At 41.8% G+C, this 24259-nt stretch overlaps 1 protein-coding gene across 2 annotated transcripts; it reads left to right on the forward strand.

Moving 5' to 3' along the window:
- The first annotated feature begins 3111 nt into the window (after window positions 1–3111).
- On the forward strand, window positions 3112–24259 carry coasy (CoA synthase). Of its 2 annotated transcripts, none has more exons than XM_014158719.3 (10): window positions 3112–3301; window positions 5499–6258; window positions 7139–7353; window positions 7871–8002; window positions 9101–9293; window positions 9431–9495; window positions 17510–17594; window positions 17840–17937; window positions 18289–18435; window positions 20376–24259. In XM_014158719.3, exons 2-10 carry the CDS (start codon window positions 5547–5549, stop codon window positions 20445–20447), a joined length of 1719 nt encoding a protein of 572 aa, XP_014014194.1. In that variant the 5' UTR covers window positions 3112–3301; window positions 5499–5546; the 3' UTR covers window positions 20448–24259. The 2 variants fall into 2 exon arrangements, with proteins under 2 accessions (XP_014014194.1, XP_014014195.1); XM_014158720.3 differs by having other exon boundaries at window positions 9104–9293.

The following is a 24259-nucleotide window of genomic DNA, read 5'->3' on the forward strand; positions in this document are numbered from 1 at the left end:
CACAAGTCACTGGCTTTATCAATAATTGCATCGAGGATGTCGTCCCCACAGTAACTGTACGTACATACCCCAACCGGAAGCCATGGATTACAGGCAACATTCGCACTGAGCTAAAGGGTAGAGCTGCCGCTTTCAAGGTGCGTGACTCTAACCTGGAAGCTTATAAGAAATCCTGCTATGCCCTCCGACAAATCAACAAACAGGCAAAGCACCAATACAGGGCTAAGATTGAATTGTACTACACCGGCTCCGACGCTCGTCTTATGTGGCAGGGCTTGCAAACTATTACTGACTACAAAGAGAAGCACAGCCACGAGCTGCCCAGTGACACAAACCTACCAGACGAGCTAAATCACTTTTATGCTCGCTTCGAGGCAAGCAACACTGAGGCATGCATGAGAGCATCAGCTGTTCCGGATGACTGTGTGATCACGCTCTCCGTAGCCGACGTGAGTAAGACCTTTTTAAACGGGTCAACATTCACAAGGCCGCGGGGCCAGACGGATTACCAGGACATGTGCTGACCAACTGGCAGGTGTCTTCACTGACAATTTCAGCATGTCCCTGTCTGAGTCTGTAATACCAACATATTTCAAGCAGACCACCATAGTCCCTGTGCCCAAGAACACTAAGGCAACCTGCCTAAATGACTACAGACCCGTAGCACTCACGTCCGTAGCCATGAAGTGCTTTGAAAGGCTGGTAATGGCTCACATCAACACCATTATCCCAGAAACCCTAGACCCACTCCAATTTGCATACCGCCCAAACAGATCCACAGATGATGCAATCTCTACTGCACTCTACACTGCATTTTCCCACTGGACAAAAGGAACACCTACGTGAGAATGCTATTCATTGACTACAGTTCAGCGTTCAACACCATAGTACCCTCAAAGCTCATCACTAAGCTAAGGATCCTGGGACTAAACACCTCTCTCTGCAACTGGATCCTGGACTTATTGACGGGCTGCCCCCAGGTGGTGAGGGTAGGTAGCAACACGTCTGCCACGCTGATCCTCAACACTAGAGCCCCTCAGGGGTGCGTGCTCAGTCCCCTCCTGTACTCCCTGTTCACCCACGACTGCGTGGCCAGGTATGACTCCAATTTTGCAGACGACACAACAGTGGTAGGCCTGATCACTGACAACGCCGAGACAGCCTATAGGGGGGAGGTCGGAGACCTGGCCGGGTGGTGCTAGAATAACAACCTATCCCTCAACGTAACCAAGACTAAGGAGATGATTGTGGACTACAGGAAAAGGAGGACCAAGCACGCCCCCATTCTCATCGACGTGGCTGTAGTGGAGCAGGTTGAGAACGTCAAGTTCCTTGGTGTCCACATCACCAACAAACTAACATGGTCCAAACACACCAACACAGTTGTGAAGAGGGCACGACAAAGCATATTCCCCCTCAGGAATCTAAAAAGATTTGGCACGGGTCCTCAGATCTTCAAAAGTTTCTACAGCTGCAACATCGAGAGCATCCTGACTGGTTGCATCACTGCCTGGTACGGCAACTGCTCGGCCTCCGACCGCAAGGCACTACAGAGTGTACGGTGTCAGAGGAAGGCCCTAAAAATTGTCAAAGATCCCACCCACCCCAGTCATAGACTGTTCTCACTACTACCGCATGGCAAGTGGTACCGGAGCGCCAAGTCTAGGACTAAAAGGCTTCTCAACAGCTTTTACCCCCAAGCCATAAGACTCCTGAACATGTAATCAAATGACTACCCGGACTATTTGCATTGTGTCGTCCCCCCCTCTTTTACACTGCTGCTACTCTCTGTTTATCATATATGCATAGCCACTTTAACTATATATTTCATGTACATTCTACCTCAATTAGCCCGACTAACCGGTGCCTCTGCAGATTGGCTACCCGGACTATATGCATTGTGTCCTGCCACCCACCACCCGTGAACCCCTCTTTTATGCAACTGCTACTCTCTGTTTATCATATATGCATAGTCACTTTAACCATACCTACATGTACATACTACCTCAATTAGCCTGACTAACCGGTGCCTGTATATAGCCTCGCCACTGTATATAGCCTCGCTACTGTTATTATTCACTGTCTTTTTACAGTTTTTTTTATTTCCTTACTTATCTATTGTTCACCTAATACCAATTGTTTTTACTTCAAAATTGCACTGATGGTTAGTAAGCATTTCACTGTAAGGTCTACACCTGTTGTATTCGGTGCACGTAACAAACTTTGATTTGATGTGTTATCTTTGTACAATGGATAAAGGCCATGATTTCTCATCTGCAGCAGAAATAAGGACTGAGACACAGGTGAGACGGGTGCGTATAAAGCTTCTCAGAGCGGTAGTGCTGATCTAGGCTCAGGTTCTACCTTTTTTCAATATGACTTAAAAGGTCAAACTGATCCTAGATCTGCACTCCTACCCAATTTGTAAGTCGCTCTGGATAAGAGCGTCTGCTAAATGACGTAAATGTACTCTTAGATGCTTTGTGATTATGGGCCTGGTGCAACTTATAAATGTTGAACTAAAGTTTGGACACTGATCTGTTTTTAAAAAAACATTATAGTTTGATGGTGGGATTCGCAACATGACTGGGTTTGAGGTTCATTACAAAGTGCATTGCTGAGATGCCAAGCAGGTTTTACAGGTGGTCGGCCTACTGTGCATTTCCTGTCTGTGATTGTATTCTTTCTTTCTCCAGAGTTGTGCAGCGGTTTAAGGCACTGCATCTCAGTGCTAGAGGTGTCACTACAGACCCTGGTTCGATTCCAGGCTGTATCACAACCAGCCGTGATTGGGAGTCCCATAGGGCGGCGCACAATTGGCCCAGCGTCGTCCAGGTTAGGGTTTGGCCGAGGTAGGCCGTCATTGTAAGTAAGAATTTGTTCTTGACTGACTTGCCTGGTTAAATGACACTCTCCTGTGTGATGCAATAAAATAGGTAGCCTACAAATAAATAAATAAATTGTATAATGAACCAGATTTATTCTATCAATAGCACCAACATATCAACGTCCCAACATATCAATAGTGACCTCTGTCGGCTGATTATGAAATGGAAATGAATAGCTAGATATTTTCGCTATCTGACTACATTACCCAGATGTCCCCAAATCAATTTATCAACCAATGAATGTTGTCCATGTGCAACCGGTAGCTAGCTAGGTCAAATGGACTGTCTCTTTATCGAAAGAATAATAACAATATTGGACAGTGGTACAACAATGTAGTTAGCCATTGGGAATAGCCAGTTACAGACGAGATTTAAACTTAACTCACGTTACCTTGCTACAGCATTTGCACAAGGTAAAGTAACTATTGTCACTCTTCATGTTGTTATTTCTAAGCACGAACGCAAGTGTCCGTGCTAGCTAGCTTACGCGGCAACCTACTAGCTACGTTAGCTTGCTCGGTTTTAGTCAGCTAACGCTAGCGACATACTTCAATGATAGCTATGGGTTGTGTATGTCATGGTAGTACATTCAATGTGTAGTATTCTGACAATATTCCGGGGTGTACGTCGTTGCCAAGTAAAACTCAACTCAAATGGAAACTAGCTAGCTACGCCACAACGCGGAGTTGAGGTTGACTTGTTGGCTCTCCGGGGTGTTGCAAATGTCTTGATCATAACCAGCTAACGTTAACGTAGCTAGCTAGTTCACGTTAGCTACGTGCCAGTTAGCTTTGCTACTTAACTTTACTTGCAGCTAACTAAACACATTTCCTCGAATTTTCCCTTTTCTTTAGCGAAGGTCAATGTGTCTTATAGTTAACTTGGCTAACTATAGTAATAAGAAATCATTCGTCTTCATCCGTTTGTTTAGTCGTTATTGATTTACCAGACGTAGCTACCTACGGTTTAGTGCTTGGTAAAAGGCCAGGGTGATCAATAAAACGTCATAAGGTGCAGACCCCCCCCCCCCCCCCCCCCCCCCCCCCCAGCTCCGCTAAAAGCATTGACAACTGCCTGCGGTTTTCAAGGGATCGTTAAATACATGTCAACTATTTGGTTGCAATATCATCACCTCTTCAAGAACATAGCCAGAACTACACATATTATTCCATGCAAAACAATTGCGAACATTTAGCGCTATCAGAATTACACCGCAATTAACTGCTTTCATGGTCAGTACACGTAAATTCATCATGTCATTTCAGATACGTGAGTGTAGCCTCACGATATCTCTCAATATTGGCCACAATTAATTGGATATTTGAGTGATATAAAAGTGAACTATACCTGACGGGTATGAGCTGTTTAGGTTAATTTCCCATCCTGTATTAAGAGAAATACATTAGGTCTACCTACCCATATGTTTAACCAATTGCGCAAAGTTTCTACCAGTAGACATAATTGCAAAGTAGTTTCTACTTTGCAATTATATCTACTGGTAGAACATTTTCAGTTGGTTGAAAATATTGTTAAGTAGACCTAAAATTACTTTTTTTTTCTCCAACGTAACGTTAAGCCTACCCAGCTTAGTTACCCAACATGATCCCCTTTTCATTGTTTTTAAGAGTGTTTAATCAAGATTGCAGCTGACAAACATGATAGGCTATGTGTCAAATTGTCTAGCTAGCATATTAGGGATAGCTTGTTACATTAACGTTATCTTTCAGGGGATAAACTAGATGGCTGTATTTGGTCGCCATCTATAGTGCTGAAGACAGTAGTCCGATTTACAACTTGACCAGGAGGATTTACCCATGTAAAGCTCTTTCCAAAAGCTTAATCTCTGATGAAGCAAACTAAATGACACGCTAAGTACAGTACATGCCAATAGGTGAGGGTAGCCTATCCAATCTGAAAATAGATGCTCAATTGATGTTTACTGATTATATAGTTAAATTATAGGAAATGTGTAGTTCTGACTGCTCTTCAAGAGGTGATGATATTAAAGCCAAATAGATAACATTTGTTTAGCAATCCCTTGAAAACGGCATGTAGTTGTCAAATCTTCATTGACCTATCAAAGTCTTTCTATACTGTTGATCACTCCCCGCTAATTCAGAGGCTTTTCTCAAATGGCCTAGACCAGGCTGCATGTAACCGGTTTAAAAATGACTTGACAGATAGAACTCAATGCGTATCTACTGATGGTGTTAAATCAGGTTTCCTGAATATTACGAAAGATGTCCCACAGGGGTCGATTATAAGTATATGTTGTATATGTTCTCAAGAGCGCATAGAAATAACTCTGATTTAAGCATATGTACTTTGAAAGGTGTCCATATTAGTACCAACATATATACTTTGAAAGGTGTCCATCCCTGCTTACAGATATCTGGATAGATGAAAAAATAACTCCTTGATAAAATAAAGGTTAAATAAATACAAATGTCAGCGGCACTGGGGGTCTCCTTGCTCCCCAGCTGCCAAATTGTACGCTCTGCACGGTATTGTGACGGTTTATTGATAACGACCTTTAGCTTAGGTAACTAATTAATAGGTTTTCTCAATGTTTTTTGTAATGGTGTGACCCTGCCTTTTGCTCTACCCCAGACATTGTGCCAAGCGTGTGTCCCTGCTCCTGTGACACATCTGGCCAACATGTCCATGTTCAGCACGGGCATCCTGGTGCTCACCTCTCCCCTCCACACCCTCCCCCTGCGCATTGCCCCCGTACTCAGCTCAGCTGCCCAGGTGGTGGAGCGCACCCTCTACGTCCATCTCCATCCAGGCCTGAACCTGGGTACAGGCGGGGGCCAGCCCAGGCCCGTCTTCATCCCGCCCGTGGTGGATCTGTCCAGCCTTATCACCGGGCTCTACAGCAATGCTGCCAATGTGTGCGGCCACCTGGACGTACGAGTGCTCCTCACCAACGTCCGCGCCCAGCCCAACAACGCCTCCAGCCCAGAGACGGGTGGGACAGGGGTAGCATGTAACCCCTTCCCTTCCCCACAGCCCCTCTCCCACTCCCCCGAGGTGGTGCTAACAGACTTCGCCCTGCAGGACCCAGGCCAGTCCCCACTGGTGGCCCAGTGTCTGCAGAGGTACACGGGCCGCTGTTACGTCTGCACTCCCGGCTTGGCCTCGGTGCTGCTCCACCCGCAGCTGCAGAAGCTGGAGGAAGAGGTAGAGAAGGAGGGCCAAAAGGACGACTGGGATAGTAGCTCGGAGCGCATGGAGACTTACAGTGAGGTGGTGGTAGGTGGAACGTTTGACCGCCTCCACGGGGCGCACAAGACGCTGCTGAACATCTCTTGCCTCTTGGCGAACAAGCGGTTCCTTATCGGGGTGTGTGACCAAGAACTTCTAAAAAGTAAGTGGAATGATGAGAAAGGACAATGGTTGCTGTGTAAACAAGTTTCTTTGGGCATTATTAGGTCTCCTTGTCTTCTATCCATACACAAGGTATTGTGTTCCTTACCCCATAATGGGCTATATAATCTGATCTGGATTGCCATTGTTAAAAGGACTTTGGAATTCACTGTGCTTCAGGGTTTTTTTCTGGATCAAAAGGGGTTTCAGGTGGTGGGCAGGGGGTGCGGACCTTCAGCGGTGCAAAATTTGAGGTCCCCCATCTTGACAATGTAGAGACATTTTTGAATTTAAGGCAATTTCTTGTTATTCAAATTCTTGGAGCTGAGAGAAAATAGTGCCGTTTTAAAGTTAATTTCCTATGCATTTTGCCATGGCTAATGCTGTGTTTTGCTCAAACATAATAACAAAATCAATACTGTTAAATTCATTGTTTTTGGTATTTTAAATTCTCCCTGATTGTCTAGTTTTTATTTTGGGGGTTGTTAATTCTCAAAGATGAGATTATTGAAAAACATAGAGGTCCATTATCTTTTCTACATATTTTATGTTTTATGTCGTTTAAGTTAACACTGAAAGCGTTTTTCAATCACAAATGCATAAAGTTTGTTTTATTATTATTATATATTTCTGTACACTGTTTGGATTTAGGAGACCCGAAAAAAATGCTTAGGCGGCCTGCCCAAGGATTACAATGGTAGAAAATTCCCTACACTCAACCTTGACATTGAAGAATGTGGATTTACGGATATGTTTGCACAATAGCGGAATAAAACGTTTGATGTCCCCTACCCTGCCATTTTCCTTGCCTCTTATTCTTCGTTCTCTTCTTCCTCTTTCTCCACCTTCTCTTTTTCTTATCTTTCTCTGCCTATCCTCAGAGAAGGTGCTAAAGGAGCTAATCGAGCCATATGCCCTGCGGGTGCAGCGGCTCCAAGAGTTCCTGCAGGACGTCAAGCCCTCGCTGCAGTACGAGATCGTGCCCCTTTCGGACCCCTTTGGACCCTCCGTTATTGATGCCCAGCTGCAATGCATTGTGGTCAGCGAGGAGACCCGCAGGGGAGGCGAGGCTGTGAACAAGAAGCGCCTCGAAAACGTAAGTGCTTTGGGTTTAATCGTCTTCTCGCGCCAAACTGCACATGTGCAGGCCGTCAAATCAAAAGCACTCCTTCGATATAATTGAAAACATTTTAGTTTGTCACTTTCAGAGGTTGGAGTAATAACAACAAAAGATATTTGAATTAAAGATATTGGCTCAAATCCAGGTTGTGACTTTAGATTTCGAAACAATTAACAAACTACTAAGGAAGAATTCTTCACTTCTCTCATTGACTTCTCAAACCCCAAATTCAGGCCTGGTCTTTTTCACAAGCGTTCCCGGAAGTCTCGTGATGTTGCGTCTCTGGGTTTAGAAACATGCAGTACAATTTGAACAAGCTTCAATGGTGTCTAATAGCTGGCAAAGACAGTCATAGTGTTGTGAGTGGGCCTCTTGATACAGCACAGGCTGAGGGATGGCTGGCTATGTATTGTTTGTGTTACGTCTGGCTAAACAGCCTATATATTCTCTTTGTTATGTCTGGTGTCTTGTCATCAACTGTCTGCCCTATTAGGGTCTTCCAGGACTGGTGCTGCACGAGATCCAGCTGCTGAAGGATGCCCACCACACTGAGATGGAGGAGGAAAAGATCAGCTCCTCCAGCCTCCGCTCACGCCTCCTGGGAACCCTCCTCACAGACCCGAAAGTACACACATTCCCCCTCTTCCCTTCCAGCCTGCTCATGGGTGTCACACATACCATACTAATTTCTACTTGGTATTTGAGACAGAAAGGGATTTTGTGTACCCCTGAGTAGTTTCAGTCGCTGACACCGGCAAAAGATGGGGCTAATTTCAGTATTTTTAATCTCTATGCAAATAACAGGGACTGTGTCTCAAATGGCACCTTATTCCCCATATTAGGGTTACCCAACTGGCGGGCTGAATTTCACCCTCAGGTGGTTTTATTTGGCCCCCCAATTTTCATTGTTGGACATAAAAGACCAAAAACACCAGGAAATCAGCCTCCAAGTGATTTTAATTTTGGAAATCTGTTCCCACGTATTTCCATGCATAATAGAGAGACATGTCATCGTAGACAAATGTAAGCAAGATTTGAAATTATTGTTTTAGTCAAATATTATCTGTTTGTGCTGCTTGCTGTCTATTTGCAGTTTACTAATTATCTGTAATCATGTTCCAGCCCCCCGATCATCCACTCAAGAAAAAATTAGACCAGCGGCTTAATTTAGTTGGTGATCCCTGCCATATATAGTGCACTTCCTTTGACTAGGGCTCTGGTCAAAAGTAGTGCACCATATAGGAAAAAAGGGGGCCATTAGGGACGGAGACAGGGCTTTTTCAGAACAACTGATAGTTACTCCAGCAAGGTTACCAGGGTAGAGAAGGCTATATTCAGGGACTTTGTTTCTCCTCAAGCAGAAGAAACATACTATTCATCCAGCCTCGCTAACCGCAAATGATCTTTCAGTGGCAATTGCAGTCACACAATCGACTACTATTCACTAATTGCCAGCGAGTGCTTTGTCAAGCACGTTGTTGGGATGCATCAGGTATCACAAGACCTGATTTTTCACAATTCAGTTTCTCTTTATCTCATTGTAGTCTAATTGGACCTGAGCCTTAAGTTAGTATATGATTGAATTATGTGTATAGTCAGTATCGTAGCTATATGTCAGACATTTAGTTTGATTATGTACCACTTACACACAAGCCCCCATATGACTGCCAATGCATTTTGATGCCCCGTTCACCTTTACCCCTCTTGCCTATCCCCTGTGAAGCAGGACAAGTCCCATCTCCCCCTGGTGCCCTACGTGATTGGCCTGACCGGGGGCAGTGGCAGCGGGAAGAGCTCCATTGCCCGGCAGTTGGAGGCCCTGGGTGCGGTCCGCATCAACAGCGACCAGCTGGGCCATGAGACCTACCGGCCGGGGGAGGTTGCCTACAACAGGGTGCTGGAGGAGTTTGGATCAGGTGCGAGTGGGTCTTCTGTCCACATAGCTGACAGAAGCTGTCGTAATATTCTGTATAGTGGAGAATTGATTTAACAGATATAATGTAAGGCTTTACTCAAAGCATCTGTTTCAATGAATGACTCTTATCATTTTCAGATCTTATTAATGAGGACAAAACTATCAACAGACGCGCACTAGGCAGGAAGGTTTTTGGAAACAAGGTAATGTTTGTGTATGGCATGTGTGAAATACAGCCCGATAATATTTGAGAGAACATAATATTTTATACAAATGGGAAGGGATGTAAAAAATGTCATGTTGGTTTATTTAGTTGTATTTAGCGTTTTCTTTTCAAATATCAATGGAATGGACTATATCAGCAGAGATATAGTGCCTTCAGAAAGTATTCACACCCCTTGACTTGTGTTAAAGCTTAAATTTGTGTCACTTGCCAAGGCTACTCCATTATGTCAAAGTGGAATTATGTTTTTATACATTTTTATAAATTAATTAAAGATGAAAAGCTGAAATGTCTTGAGTCAATAAGTATTCCACCGTTTTGTTATGGCAAGCCTAAATAAGTTCAGGAGCAAACAATTGCTTAACAGGTCACAAAAGTTGCATGGACTCACTCTCTGTGCAATAAGTGTTTAACATGATTTTTGACTGACTACCTGATCTCTGTAAGGTCCCTCAGTCAAGCAGTGAATTTCAAACACCGATTCAACCACAAATACCAGGGAGGTTTTCCGATACCTCGCAAAGGGCACCAATTGGTAGATGGGTAAACATAAATAATATCCCTTTAAGCATGGTGAAGTTATTAATTACACTTTGGATGTAGTATCAATACATTCAGCCATTACAAAGATACAGGTGTCCTTCCAAAGTCAGTTGCTGGAGAAGAAACTGCTCAGGGATTTCACCATGACTTTGGTGACTTTAAAACAGTTATTTTAATGGCTATGATAGGAGAAAATTGAGGATGGATCAACTACATTCTAGTTAGTACACAATACTAACCTAAATGACAGCGTGAAAAGAAGGAAGTCTGTACAGAATACAAATATTCCAAAACATGCATCCTGTTTGAAATAAGGCACTAAAGTAAAACTGCAAAAAATTTGCAAAGAAATGAACTGGGGCAAATCCAACACACAACTGAGTACCATATTTTCAAGCTTGGTGGTGGCTGCATCGTGTTATGGGTATGCTTGTCATCGGCAAGAGCTAGGGAGTTTTTTTTTAGGATTAAAAAGAAATGGAATAGGCCTCCCGAGTGGCGCAGGGGTCTAAGGCACCGCAGTGCCAGTGCTAGCTGTGCCACTAGTGATTCTGGGTTCGAGTCCAGGCTCTGTTGCAGCTGGCCGCAACCCGGTAGACACATTTGGCCCAGCGTCGTCCGGGTTAGGGGAGGGTTTGGCCGGCAGGCATGTCCTTGTCCCATCACGCACTAGTGACTCTTGTGGCGGGCGGGGCGCAGTACATGCTGACACGGTCGCCAGGTGCACGGTGTTTCCTCCGACACATTGGTGCGGCTGGCTTCCGGGTTAAGTGGGCATTGTGTCAAGAAGCAGTGTGGCTTGGTTGGGTAGTGTTTCGGAGGAAGCACGGCTCTCGACCTTCGCCTCTCCTGAGTCCATACAGTAGTTGCAGCGTTGAGACAAGACTGTAACTACCAATTGGATACCACGAAATTGGGGAGAAAACCGGGTAAAGAAAAAAATAAGAAATGGAATAAAGCTAAGCACAGGCAAAATTCTAGAGGAAAACCTGGTTGTCTGCTTTCCAACAGACACTGGGAGACAAATTCACCTTTCAGCAGGACAATAGCCTAAAACACAAGGCCAAATATACTCTGGAGTTGCTTACCAAGATGATATTGAATGTTCCTGAGTGGCCTAGTTAAAGTTTTGAATTAAATGGCAACACTTGAAAATGGCTGTCTAGCAATGATCAACAACCAACCAGAGCTTGATGAAATTAAAATAATAATGTGCAAATATTGTCCCCAAATTAATTTCTCAACCAATGAATGTTGTCCATGTCCAACTGCTAGCCATCTAGGATTTCTTTATCGAAAGAATAATAACAATATAGCACAGTGGTACTACAATAGTGTGGTTAGCCATTGGGAGTACCCAGTTAGACGAGATTAGCAAGGTAACGTCAGTTAAGTGACAAAGTATTTGTACAAGGTAAAGTAGCTAGCTATTGTCACTCTTCGTGTTTGTTGTTATTTCCACGCACGAACGCTAGTGTCCGTCCTAGCTAGTTTACAGCAACCTACCTTGCTAGTTAGCAAGCTTGCTCGGTGCTCAGTTTATTTTGTCAACTAGGGATATATTTCAATGATAGCTATGGTTTGTGTATGTTATGGTAGTCATTTCAATGTGTAGTCTGACTACTCCGGGGTGTACGTCGTTAGCCAAGTAAAACAACTCCACATCAACGCGGAGTTGAGCTGTACTTGTTGGCTATCCGGCGTGTTGCAAATGTGATTTATCATAGCTTACTATATCTAACGTTAGGCCAGACAAAATTGTTTCACTGTTTAACGGATTTTCCCCCCAGAAAAGTGAGGCGAGCGAGGGAGGGGGGGGGGAATCATTAGGTGGATAAGGAATAACAGTACTTTACCACATTGTCCTAGGCTATATGGACATTAACAATTGGCAAAATATTCCATTTGACTGATTTTAAGATTATTATTATTAATATAGAAATTAACATTATTCACATAGAATATTGCATTCGTTTATTATACATCCTATCATATTCAAAAATCATTGAAAAGTTGTGAATGTATGATCAGTTCATTAATCTACTTAATTGTTAAGCCTAACAAATTCAAGAATGATTGACAATATATAATTAATCAAATTAAAATGTTGATGTATAGTAATGAGTTCATTACCTGACTGCGTCTCTATAACCTAGGCGTTAACAAAATATTCATACAAATATGATTAGGCCTCTCATAGACTAGAGGTCTTGTAGAAAGAGGGTCAATCAAGTTAGGTCTGCCAAATAAATTTAGCATTAGAAAAAAATACAGAAATCCAGCCATAGAGTATAACCTTAAATCATAAAAAAAAATGTTTAACATGCACAATTAGAAGCATCAATCTAATTTCGAGCCCAGGAATTTTGCTCACCGCATCCTCCTTCGATTGTCTCACCTGGCTGCCACGAAAAGCCCCCACCTGCTGATCTACACGAAGTATGTGCGTGCCACTGGCGATGTACTTTGCTGGACATGCTAGCTGTTCTCGGCGGTGCATCATCAATTCAAACGCATTCCGTCGTGGTATCGGTTGGCCTAGTACTACTGGTAGTACCGGTAAAATGTAAGTTATGAATCGCAAATCACCGTAGAGCTGACACTGCGATTTCATCAATAATTTTGACTTAGTATTTTGGACAACCAAATGTATCAGCTTGCATTGCGTCTTTGCTGATGAATGCCCTGCTCTCTAGCCAATCAATTGGTTAAATTACGTTGTTTCGTCTATTCATCGCATCTAATAGATCTGTAAATGATGCAATAACCATTAATTTCACCAACGTTTTGTTTATAATGCGAGATGTCCCACGTTTAACCTGGACACATAAATAGTAGGAATTTTCGCTGGCTTCAGCCATGACGACATGAGAGAAATGAAACATCTGCAGGTGCGAGCGTGTGTGTGTCACTTTCCAACCCGACGCTCGAACAGATCTGAGCACTTGATCTGAGACTGTTTGGTCTCTTGGGCATCAATTTGGGAGAGCGGACAATGCATTATAAACTAAGAGCCGCAAAGATTGGGTGTGTGGAGAAAAGTGAGGTGGGGCATCCGTGAAATAGTAATTCAACTTTGTCCGGCCTTAGCTAGTTGGCAGCAATTAACTAGCTAACAAATAAACAAAGAAGTAACTTAGGCTAGCTAGTTAAATACATATTTCCTCGAATTGTCCTACTTCTATAACTCTAAGACACCTTGATCTTTGCTAACGTTAGCTAGCAAATAAGAAACCAAACTCGGTCTTCATCCGTTTAGTTGTTATTGATTTACCAGATGTAGCTACTAGAGGTCGACCGATTTATGATTTTAACGCCGATACCAATTATTGGATGACCAAAAAAAGCAGATACCAATTAATCGGCCGATTTTTTTTTTTTTTTTAATATACAAAAATATATTACATTTTTTTGCTTTATTCATTTGTAATAATGACAATTACAACAATACTGAATGAACACTTATTTTAACTTAATATAATACATCAATGCAATCAATTTAGCCTCAAACAATGAAACATGTTCAATTTGGTTTAAATAATGCAAAAACAAAGTGTTGAAGAAAGTAAAAGTGCAATATGTGCCATGTAAAAAAGCTAACGTTTAAGTTCCTTGCTCAGAACATGAGAACATATGAAAGCTGGTGGTTCCTTTTAACATGAGTCTTCAATATTCCCAGGTAAGAAGTTTTAGGTTGTATTTATTATAGGACTATTTCTCTATACCATTTGTATTTCATATACCTTTGACTATTGGATGTTCTTATAGGCACTTTAGTATTGCCAGTGTAACAGTATAGCTTCCGTCCCTCTCCTCGCTCCTACCTGGGCTCGAACCAGGAACACATCGACAACAGCCACCCTCGAAGCATCGTTACCCATCGCTCCACAAAAGCCGCGGCCCTTGCAGAGCAAGGGGAAGAACTACTCCAAGTCTCAGAGCGAGTGACGTTTGAAACGCGATTAGCGCGCACCCCGCTAACTAGCTAGCCATTTCACATTGGTTACACCAGCCTAATCTCGGGAGTTGATAGGCTTGAAGTCATAAACAGCTCAATGCTTGAAGCACAGCGAAGAGCTGCTGGCAAACGCACGAAAGTGCGGTTTGAATTAATGCTTACGAGCCTGCTGCTGCCTACCATCGTTCAGTCAGACTGCTCTATCAAATATCAAATCATATAATTAAGTCCAACATAATAACACACAAATACGAGCCTTTGGTCATTAATATGGTCAAATCCAGAAACTATAATTTCGAAAACAAAACGTTTATTCTTTCAGTGAAATACAGAACCGTTCCGTATTTTATCTAACGGATGGCATCCCTAAGTGTAAATATTGCTGTTATATTTTACAACCTTCAATGTTATGTCATAATTATGTACAGTTTTGGCAAATTAATTACGGTCTTTGTTAGGAATAAATGGACTTCACACAGTTCGCAACGAGCCAGGCGGCCCAAACTGCTGCATATACCCTGACTGCTTGCACGGAATGCAAGAGAAGTGACACAATTTCCCTTGTTATAAGAAACTCATGTTAGCAGGCAATATTAACTAAATACGCAGGTTTAAAAATATACTTGTATATTGATTTTAAAGAAAGGCATCGATGTTTATGGTTAGGTACACATTGGTGCAACGACAGTGCTTTTTTTGCGAAATACGCTTGTTAAATCACCTGTTTGGCGAAGTAGGTTGTGATTCGATGAGAGATTAACAGGCACCGCATCGAATATATGCAACGCAGGACACACTAGATAAACTAGTAATATCATCAACCATGTGTAGTTAACTAGTGATTATGTTAAGATTGATTGTTTTTTAAAGATAAGTTTAATGCTAGCTAGCAACTTACCTTGGCTTCTTGCTGCCCTCGCGTAACAGGTAGTCAGCCTGCCACGCAGGCTCCTCGTGGAGTGCAATGTAAGGCAGGTGGTTAGTGTTGGACTAGTAACCAGAAGGTTGCAAAAACGAATCCCCAAGCTGACAAGGTAAAAATCTGTCGCTCTGCCCCTGAACAAGGCAGTTAACCCACTGTTCCTAGGCTGTCATTGAAAATAAGAATGTGTTCTTAATTGACTTGCCTAGTTAAATAAAGGTGTAAAAAAAAAAATTCCGCCACAATCGGTGTCCAAAAATATCGATTACCGATTGTTATGAAAACTTGAAATCGTCCCTAATTAATTGGCCGTTCCGATTAATCGGTCGACCTCTAGCTACCTACTGTACCGTTAAGTCCTTTGTAAGTTCCAGGGGGACAGCTTTCCCTTCAGTAGTTTATCAGTAAAACGTCACCGAGGTGCAGAGCATTCGCTTTACCTTCTGGGGGACAAGGAGACCCCAGCTCCGCTAAAAACATTGACAACTGCCTGCCATTTTCATGGGATTGTAAATAAATGTTAACTATTTGGTTGTTATGTCATCACCTCTTGAAGAGCATAGTCAGAACTTCATATTTCTGATTATTCCATGCAAAACAATTGCACACAATTAGCACTGTCATCAGTTAAACAGCAATTAACTGATTTTATGATCAGTAAACATCAATTGATGATGTAATTTGAGATATGTGAGGGTAGCCTCACAATATCTCTCAGTATTGGTCACCTGGATATTTGAGTGATGTAAAATTAAAGTGAGCTACATTGCATTCAGGAAGTATTCAGACCCCTTGACTTTTTCCACGTTTCATTTATAGCCTTATTCTAAAATGGATTAAATATTTTTTTCCCCTCACCAATCTACACACAATACCCATAATGACAAAGCATAAACAGGTTTTTAGATTAAAAAAATAAAACTTAAATATCACATTTACATAAGTATTTAGACCCTTTGGCAGCGATTACAGCCTTGAGTCTTCTTGGATATGACGCCACGAGCTTGGCACACCTGTATTTGGGGAGTTTCTGCCATTTATTCTCTGCAGATCCTCTCAAGCTCTGTTAGGTTGGAATGGGTAGCGTCACTACACAGCTATTTTCAGGGCCCTCCAGAGATTGGTTGGGTTTTGAGTCCGGCTCAGCTGGGCCACTAAAGGACATTCGGAGACTTGTCCCGAAGCCACTCCTGCGTTGTCTTTGCTGTGTACTTAGGGTCGTTGTCCTGTTGGAATGTGAACCTTCGCCCCAGTCTGAGGTCCTGAGCGCTCTGGAGCAGGTTTTCGTGAAACATTTCTCTGTACTTTGCTCCGTTAATCTTTCCTGCGATCCTGACTAGTTTCCCAGTCCCTGCCTCCGAAAAACATCCCACCAGCATGATGCTGCCACCACCATGCTTCACTGTAGGGATGGTGCCAGGTTTCCTCCAAATGTGACGCTTGGCAGTTAAGCCAAATAGTTTAATCTTGGTTTCATCAGACCATATAATCTTGTTTCACATGGTCTGAGAGTCTTTAGGTGCCTTTTGGTAAACTCCAAGCCGGCTGTCATGTGCCTTTTACTGAGGAGTAGCTTCCGTCTGGCCACTCTATCATAAAGGCCTGATTGGTGGAGTGCTGCAGAGATGGTTGTCCTTCTGGAAGGTTCTCCCATCTTAAGAGGTACTCTGGAGCTCTGTCAGAGTGACCATCGGGTACTTGTTAAACCCCCCCTAAACTTCTTCCATTTAAGAATGATGGATGCCACTGTGTTCTTGGGGACCTTCAATACTGCAGAAATATTTTGGTACCCTTCCCCAGTACCCTCTACGAACAATTCCTTCGACTTCATGGCTTGGTTTTTGCTCTGACATGCATTTTCAGCTGTGGGACTTTATATAGACAGGTGTGTGCCTTTCCAAATCATGTCCAATCAATAGAATTGACCACAGGTGGACTCCTCTAATCAAGTTGTAGAAACATCTCAAGGATGATAAATGGAAACAGGATGCACCTGAGCTCAGTTTCGAGTCTCATAGCAAAGGGTCTGAATACTTATGTAAATAAGGTATTTCTGTGTTTTATGTTTAATAAATTAGCAAACATTTCTAAAAACCTGTTTTCACTTTGTCATTATGGGGTATTGTGTGTAGATTGATGATTTTATATTTATTTAACACATTTTAGAATAAGGCTGTAACGTAACAAAATGTTGAAAAAGTCAAGGGGTCTGAATACTTTTCAAATGCACTGTATTTGATCCATTTTGAATTCCGGCTGCAACACATGTGGAAGAAGTCAAGGGGTATGCATACTTTCTAAAGGCACTTTGTGGGCTTCTTTCCCAAAACATTGTTATCGGGCCTGAAAATGTGTTGTCAGTTTGGCTCTGTGACTTAATGGCATCGGCTTCTGTTAATCATTATATCAACTGATATCATCACACTATGCTTGTATGCTTTTATGATATTTTATATGTACTTGTTTTGCCTTGTAACAATTTTTATATTTTTATTTTATGCACATTAAGATTACTCTTGTGTAATGAAAGCGCTTTACAAATGTAATAAATGAGTATTACTATTGTTGCAGGAGAGGTTGAAAGCCCTCACCGACATTGTGTGGCCGGAGATAGCTCTACTCGTCAAGGAAAGGATCCAACAGGCCAGAGAGGAAGGTGTGTTGCTGATTGATACGTGTCAAAGTTGTGTATGTTTGCGTGTCAGTGTTTGTGTGCTTTCACCTGTGTGTACAGACAGTGGGCTTGTGTTCCCCTGTAGCTCAGTTGGTAGAGCATGGCACTTGCAACGCCAGAATAGTGGGTTCTGAACATAAAATGTATATACGCATGACTGTAAGTCGCTTTGAATAAAACTGTCTACTAAATGGCATGTATTATTAGTATTCTATTATTCCCCCTAGGTAAACAGGTGTGTGTGGTGGACGCGGCTGTGCTGCTGGAGGCCGGCTGGACGGACATCGTGCACGAGGTCTGGGTCACCGTCATTCCTGAGGAAGAGGTAACCCACATCTGTGCTTTGAACGTCTGAGAATAACCTCATAACTGCGCAAAGGGCACTCTTCATTTTGATGCCTTACACAACATGGAATTTAGGCATTGGGTTGATCTTAACTCCTCAACACAACCTTGTCCTCAATGTCGAAGTGAAAACATTTTGAATTGAAAATAATAAACAAAATGGTACTTAAACAGTGGTAGTTCAATTACATTAACATTTTAGTCATTTAGCAGATGCTGTTATCACAGTAACCGTATGTAGACCCTTGCATAACATCTAATGCTAAAAGACAAAACACTGATGCAGACACTTTTTTTATTTTTTATCCACCCCAATGCTCCTACCCCCCAGGCGGTGTCTCGTATCATGGCGAGGGACGGCGTCAGCCAAGAGGACGCTGTGCGGCGGCTGCAGAGCCAGTGGCCCAACACGCAGCAGGTGGAGCAGGCCAACGTGGTGCTCTGCACTCTGTGGGAGCCCGAGATCACCCAGAAACAGGTAAGGAGGGGAGCTGGGAGACCAGGTTCTTGTTCATTAGGAACCAAAAGGAAGAAAACAAGGAGGGACTGGTCCATTTTCCCATCGCAATTCCTTAATGAACATGACCCAGGGTGAAGCCTGACACACTGACGGGGAAAATGGCTTGATAAAGCACATTTGAAAAGTCCTGAAACTTTTACCTTCCACACATAAAGGCTTCTTGCATTTTTATAGGAACAATAATTTTTATGTATCTTAGGCTGCGTCCAGATTCTCCACCCTTCTTCTAAAGTGGGCACGCCACTTGCGCACTTTCAATCATGGATTAAAAAGTATTGGATTGGTGTAAACATTGGCTGTTGAGAGTTTCCACTAAAGCTTACCGTATGCTTCCCAGTCAAAACAGTTTGAATTATGACAAAGTTCTGTGATTTTTTTTTGGTGTTCGGCAGTTTTTTTCCCCCCCAGCTGTTCGAGCACACGTATTTCTTGAGGCATTTTCTCGATACCCTAAGTCTGCGTCCCTTCATCGGTGATTGGTCGACAGTAGGGTTTCTTCAATTAAGTGTTAGTTGTCATTCAACAACAGGACTAGTTTTCATGCACATTTTTTCACTTTAGAAATACTGCACTTAGATGTAAAATTGCGACTAAGCCCTCAGTAAAAAAATGAGTGACAGAGTTCTTGATTTATCTTTAGATTGATTCTGACTATTTTGAGGAAGTGTTACTGTATGTTGTTGCTACGGCGTCTCGAGGGGAAAAACTGTAATTTTGCCGCTCTTTTCTTGTTTTTCAAGCGAATGTCTTTTTAAGGCTGTATGCGAGGCACTGACGCTCGCTTCACGTAGCCGAGTTTTGCTAGGAGAAAACCGAACCTAGTATGCGGACGCCTTTAGGGGTGAGTACTCGGACAAAACGAGTATCGTAACGGATGTATTTTTTGTTGTTATTTTCCATGATTGGGGAAAAAATTGTGGTTTTTGTTTTTCAGCTGCCAGCACGCATCTCTCTCATTTCACTCAGTGCGAAGTACTGTGTGCTCTAAATAACTGTTTAGTTCTGGCTGTCTAGGTTGTTCCTGCTTCTACGATTTGGATAGAGCAAAGCTGTATCTCCATTCACTCGATCTTCATCAAGTGGTCGCTCTTCCATGTTATGCTCCGGTCACTTAGATTGCTGCTGACTGCTGCTACTATGATAAATCAGCAAGCTATCAATGTGGATAATATCTAACAAGCGGAGGGAGAGTAGGAAAAAAGATGAAAGGCTGACGCACGTTCTCAGGGGTTAAAGTTCTCCGTCACTGCAACAGATTTGTCAATGATTTTGTGTTTTAAATTATTGAAAAAGATTGGAATTGGTCGAACTTGCAGTTTAATGTACAAAATGATCCTCTTTCCTTAAAAGCATGATGGTCATGACATTTTTACATGGGAGGTTAACTTGGCCCTGCAGACAATCGATCTGAGATCGAGATGGGACATTTTATTTTTTTGTTTTTTAAATAATTTTTTGCTTTAACCCCTGCGTTCTGACTGAGTGACAGCAAACGCATCTACCCGCTGCAAGTTTGATAACACACGCAAGTTTGCTGCTCCTGATCTGCAGCGTCCTTGATTTATATGAAAGTGCAGGGAGACGATTAGGTATTGCCGACCTCTATTTAGGCGTTTCAAAACAGTTTTTCCAATTACGAGTATCATCCCTGTGAATTTACGGATACAAATAAGAGTATGGCAAGATCGGCACACCCCTAGTTTCCACCATTGTTAAATCCATGAGAGGAAGTGTGGAAGTGCACACTTTGGGAAAAATTAAGAATCTGGACGCAGCTTACACATTTAATATTTAACCAAGTATTTTCATTATATGGCTTTCAGGGAGGATATAGATACCAGTCAATGCATTGTATAAACAAACCCTTTCTTACGTCTTCCTCTGCATTTAAATCTCAGGTACGGAAGGCCTGGGATCTTCTTCAGAAGCGGATCCAACAGAGTCGGGAAGGAGCCAAGCCACCGTCCTGAGTCAGACCTCCACGCGTGCACACACACACACACACACACACACCACAACAACAACAGTGAACTGCACACATACCAACTGTAAGCCCTGCAAGGGACGAGGGTGGCTCCAAAACTGCCAGGGTGCAATCATGTTGGGGACGCATCTGCCTTAAAAAGAGCGCCACAGCGGTTGCTTTGGTGTGCCTGCAAAAGAAGCTGGAGCCATACTTGTGAACATTAGAAACAGTTTAAATTTAAACAGTTTCTCCGTCTCAATGCGCATCAGCCAATTAAAATGATTAGAACGTTACATTGTAGCTGGTCCCATCAGATAACCTGGCACACGTTAGCCCTATGCTAACCTCACCAGATGACAGTGATTATTTCCTGGAACAAAATCACTCATCAGCCTATCAAAGATCTTTAGACTTTATTTCCACCAACCAATAGACATGTTGGTTGTTTAGCAACAAAACTGACAAGTACGCAATTATGGGGCAAAGCAGACAGGGTTGGCTTAGATTGTTGACAACATGTAAACTAATTTTGTCTCCAATATTTATTGAAGACATTAATACATTTGCACAACGTTGATCCATATTAGCATAGATTTGACATCAGTCAACACCTCAAAACAAGACATTGTATCAAGAACAAGATAAAACTAGCTGAAACAAGCCACCTACAATTCCCCACATGGCAGCTTCTTGTCATTGTTGCTAGATATCTGGCCATCCAGAATCACAACACCACTGACTTCTGCCCCATTGAAGTGTGTGCATTGTTTTCGTGATGTTGGAAGATAGCCCATCTTTGGCATATCTTAAAATAGGTCAACCCCGTCACTAAAGGGATATTTTAAACCTACAAATTTAAGGTTTACTTTTGTTCCCATTGGTCTGTAACAAGTTGTGTGCCAATATTGCAGTGATGCATCCTTGACTAGGCTACTAGTACTAACGTTAGACAAAATGTTCACGGTTTCACATATGACAAAATCCCCAATTTTACCTGTCCATTTCACACACATTCATGTGCTTTCACAGCAGTAAAGATGTAGGAGGATTATACAACATGTATGTTTATATTCATATATCGTAAAAAAATTAAAAAATTAAAGACGGGGAAAAAAAAGGAAAGACGCTATGACTAATTGGTGGTGTGATCCTCTAAGACTGTAAGCCCAGAGACTGCAAGGTATGGCCATGAGTTCGAATCCCACTCAGGGCAAGGTTTTTATTTAAGGAAAAAAACGATCCACTGTTGGTTCTCTAGTCAAATAATGCATATGTGACAAAGTAGATGATTTATAAAAATGAATATAAAATATAATCATTAGGTTAGCTTTTCAAACTGCGTGCCACACAGTGTAGGCTACCTGTGATTTTATTATCTGCTAACTTTTTTTTAAATTTCGCTGTGTAAATTCACTGGATATATTCACTGCGGTATTAAGCCTAGCATTGAGCTAATGAATTATGGCCTAATATGCATACACTTATAACTTAGGTTACACATTTCGAGCCTGTCTGTGTTCATGGTTTTGTTGCGCAATTACGCACCTGGCATCTTCGCTGCCTCGGCTATTCGTCTTAAATCGCGTGGATTTCCAGGTAAAGCCAAATTACAATTGTTTGTTGGACACTTATTTCAACTTATAGTATTTAACAATAGCCTATTGGAGGAGAGATGCGCTCTTGCTTGCTGAAATAAAATATATATATATATTTTATTTCAGCAAGCAAGAGCGCATCTCTCCTCCAATATATATATATATATATATATAAAGAAAATGTATGCACTCACTACTTTAAGTCGCTCTGCTAAAATGTAAATGTAAAATAGGCTACAGCTTTAAGAACTGGCGGGGAGTTGGAAAGGCGAGAGACATTTGTGTCAGAAGAAGCCCATATTTTCCTGTAGTATCTTAGCACTGATACATCCTGACAAAGTACAACTTATGAGTGGCTTGCTAATGTACTTTTCTGGACCTTCTAAACTGTCTAGAATATACCCATAACTGTTCCAAATGGTTGCATAATCAGGCCTAGGTCGTATGCGGTTATTTCGGCTAAAACAAAACAGGACATTTGAGCCGTTATTAAAATTTGATCTATAGACCTTAGTAGTTTACTCACTTGATAACAATAATACATTCCTCATTTCTTTGTGTTGTAGCATAAGTAGGATCGTTAGGGGAGCTTTAAGCAACGAGGCAAGCAATGACATGCTGTAAAAGATATGCAGGCTAAACGGTGTTTGCTGTTGAATTGGTACATTTTTAAATACACGTTTTTATATTTTTCAATGTATGTACAATGAAGTATTATTTGCGGTTGTCACTATGACAATAAACACTCAAAGCACTCAATTGTCTTTTGACCTTATTAATATTTCTACAGCGTGCAGTAGAATGTGTTGATCAGACGATTGACAGGTGTGCTGTAGAACGATAAACAATTAACCTTTCCTCTAGTGTGGATGCTAGCTAACATGAGATTGAGTCCGGACTCGCGATACATCTTGAAAATAACAACATTGCCGCAATGCTGCCATCTGTAGGATGATAACGAGAGACTTTGTTAAGGACGCTGTTATGGAAAAGTATTCGTTCACGTCCATCTAGGTCAACATTTGCAATTGGCTGATGCAGAACTTGTTCCAGGAATGAATCACTGTCGTCTGGTGTACCAGGTTATCTGATGCGACCAGCTACAATGTAATGTTCTGTCGTCTACGATTTTAATTGGCTGATGTACATTTTGATACGGAGAATCTGTTTCTAATGTTCGTAAGTATAGCCCCAGTGTGTCTGTCTGACTTTTCACACACTCGTTTAAAAATAGTTGTTTCTTTGTCATTTGGGTGGATATAGTGGGAGACGAAACATGGCCAGAGAATTAGGACTCGATTTCAATCCATATCGCAGAAGATCTGCAGTGTAACGCAATTTAAATTTAAAGGTCATTTCTGATTATGCCAAAATATTCAGCATTTACCGTGAATGCAGTCTCTGCGAACGCAGGAAAAAACATTGCCTTTAAATTGCGCTATACCGCAGATCTTCCGTGATATGGATTGAATCGAGCTCTTAATGTTACTACGTGGTGAATAAGTTTGTGAAGATTTGCTGTTTTTAGATTTTAACGAACAAATAAAAGTCCCTCACGACCTGGTTTTATATGGATGTTCAAATGGATCATCGGACATCAGACAATCCTTGGTATAATATACTCTAAAGACCAAACTGTACTGTAAATACGAATATTTCAGACATGAGAATGCATAAATCGAGTCAAATAATGGTGGGCATTTTGACTACGGTTTCTTTTGTAGAGCTTAGGGTCAATCAAGTATTTGTTAATATAGCTTTAAGTAAAAAAAAGTTTAAGAGTATAGTGAAAAATAATGTTTGGGATGTTTATAAGGAATTGTGGAATAAAAATGTAGGAGTAATTCTGTGCTGTTTCTAGATTGAGAAAAGATAGATTAAACATGATACAGATTTAACAACATGACACTCTTGTTGACTATACAGGACAAACAGATCTGGGACCAGTTTAGGAGTGTGTAGAGTGCCTTCAAAGTATTCATACCCCTCGACTTATTCCAGATCTTGTGTTAGCTGGTTGAGAGAATGCCTAGAGTGTGCAAAGCTGTCTTCAAGGCAAAGTGTTGCTACTTTGAAGAATCTCAAGTATTAAAAAATATCTTAATTTATAACACACATGGAATTATGTAGTAACCAAAAAATTGTAATTTCATAGTTGTGATGTCTTCACTATTATTCTACAATGTAGAAAATATTAAACATTAAAAAAAAACTTGAATGA

The sequence above is a fragment of the Salmo salar genome, chromosome 19 (genome assembly GCF_965601325.2).
Source record: "Salmo salar chromosome 19, fSalSal1, whole genome shotgun sequence".
NCBI classification, from domain to species: domain Eukaryota; kingdom Metazoa; phylum Chordata; class Actinopteri; order Salmoniformes; family Salmonidae; genus Salmo; species Salmo salar.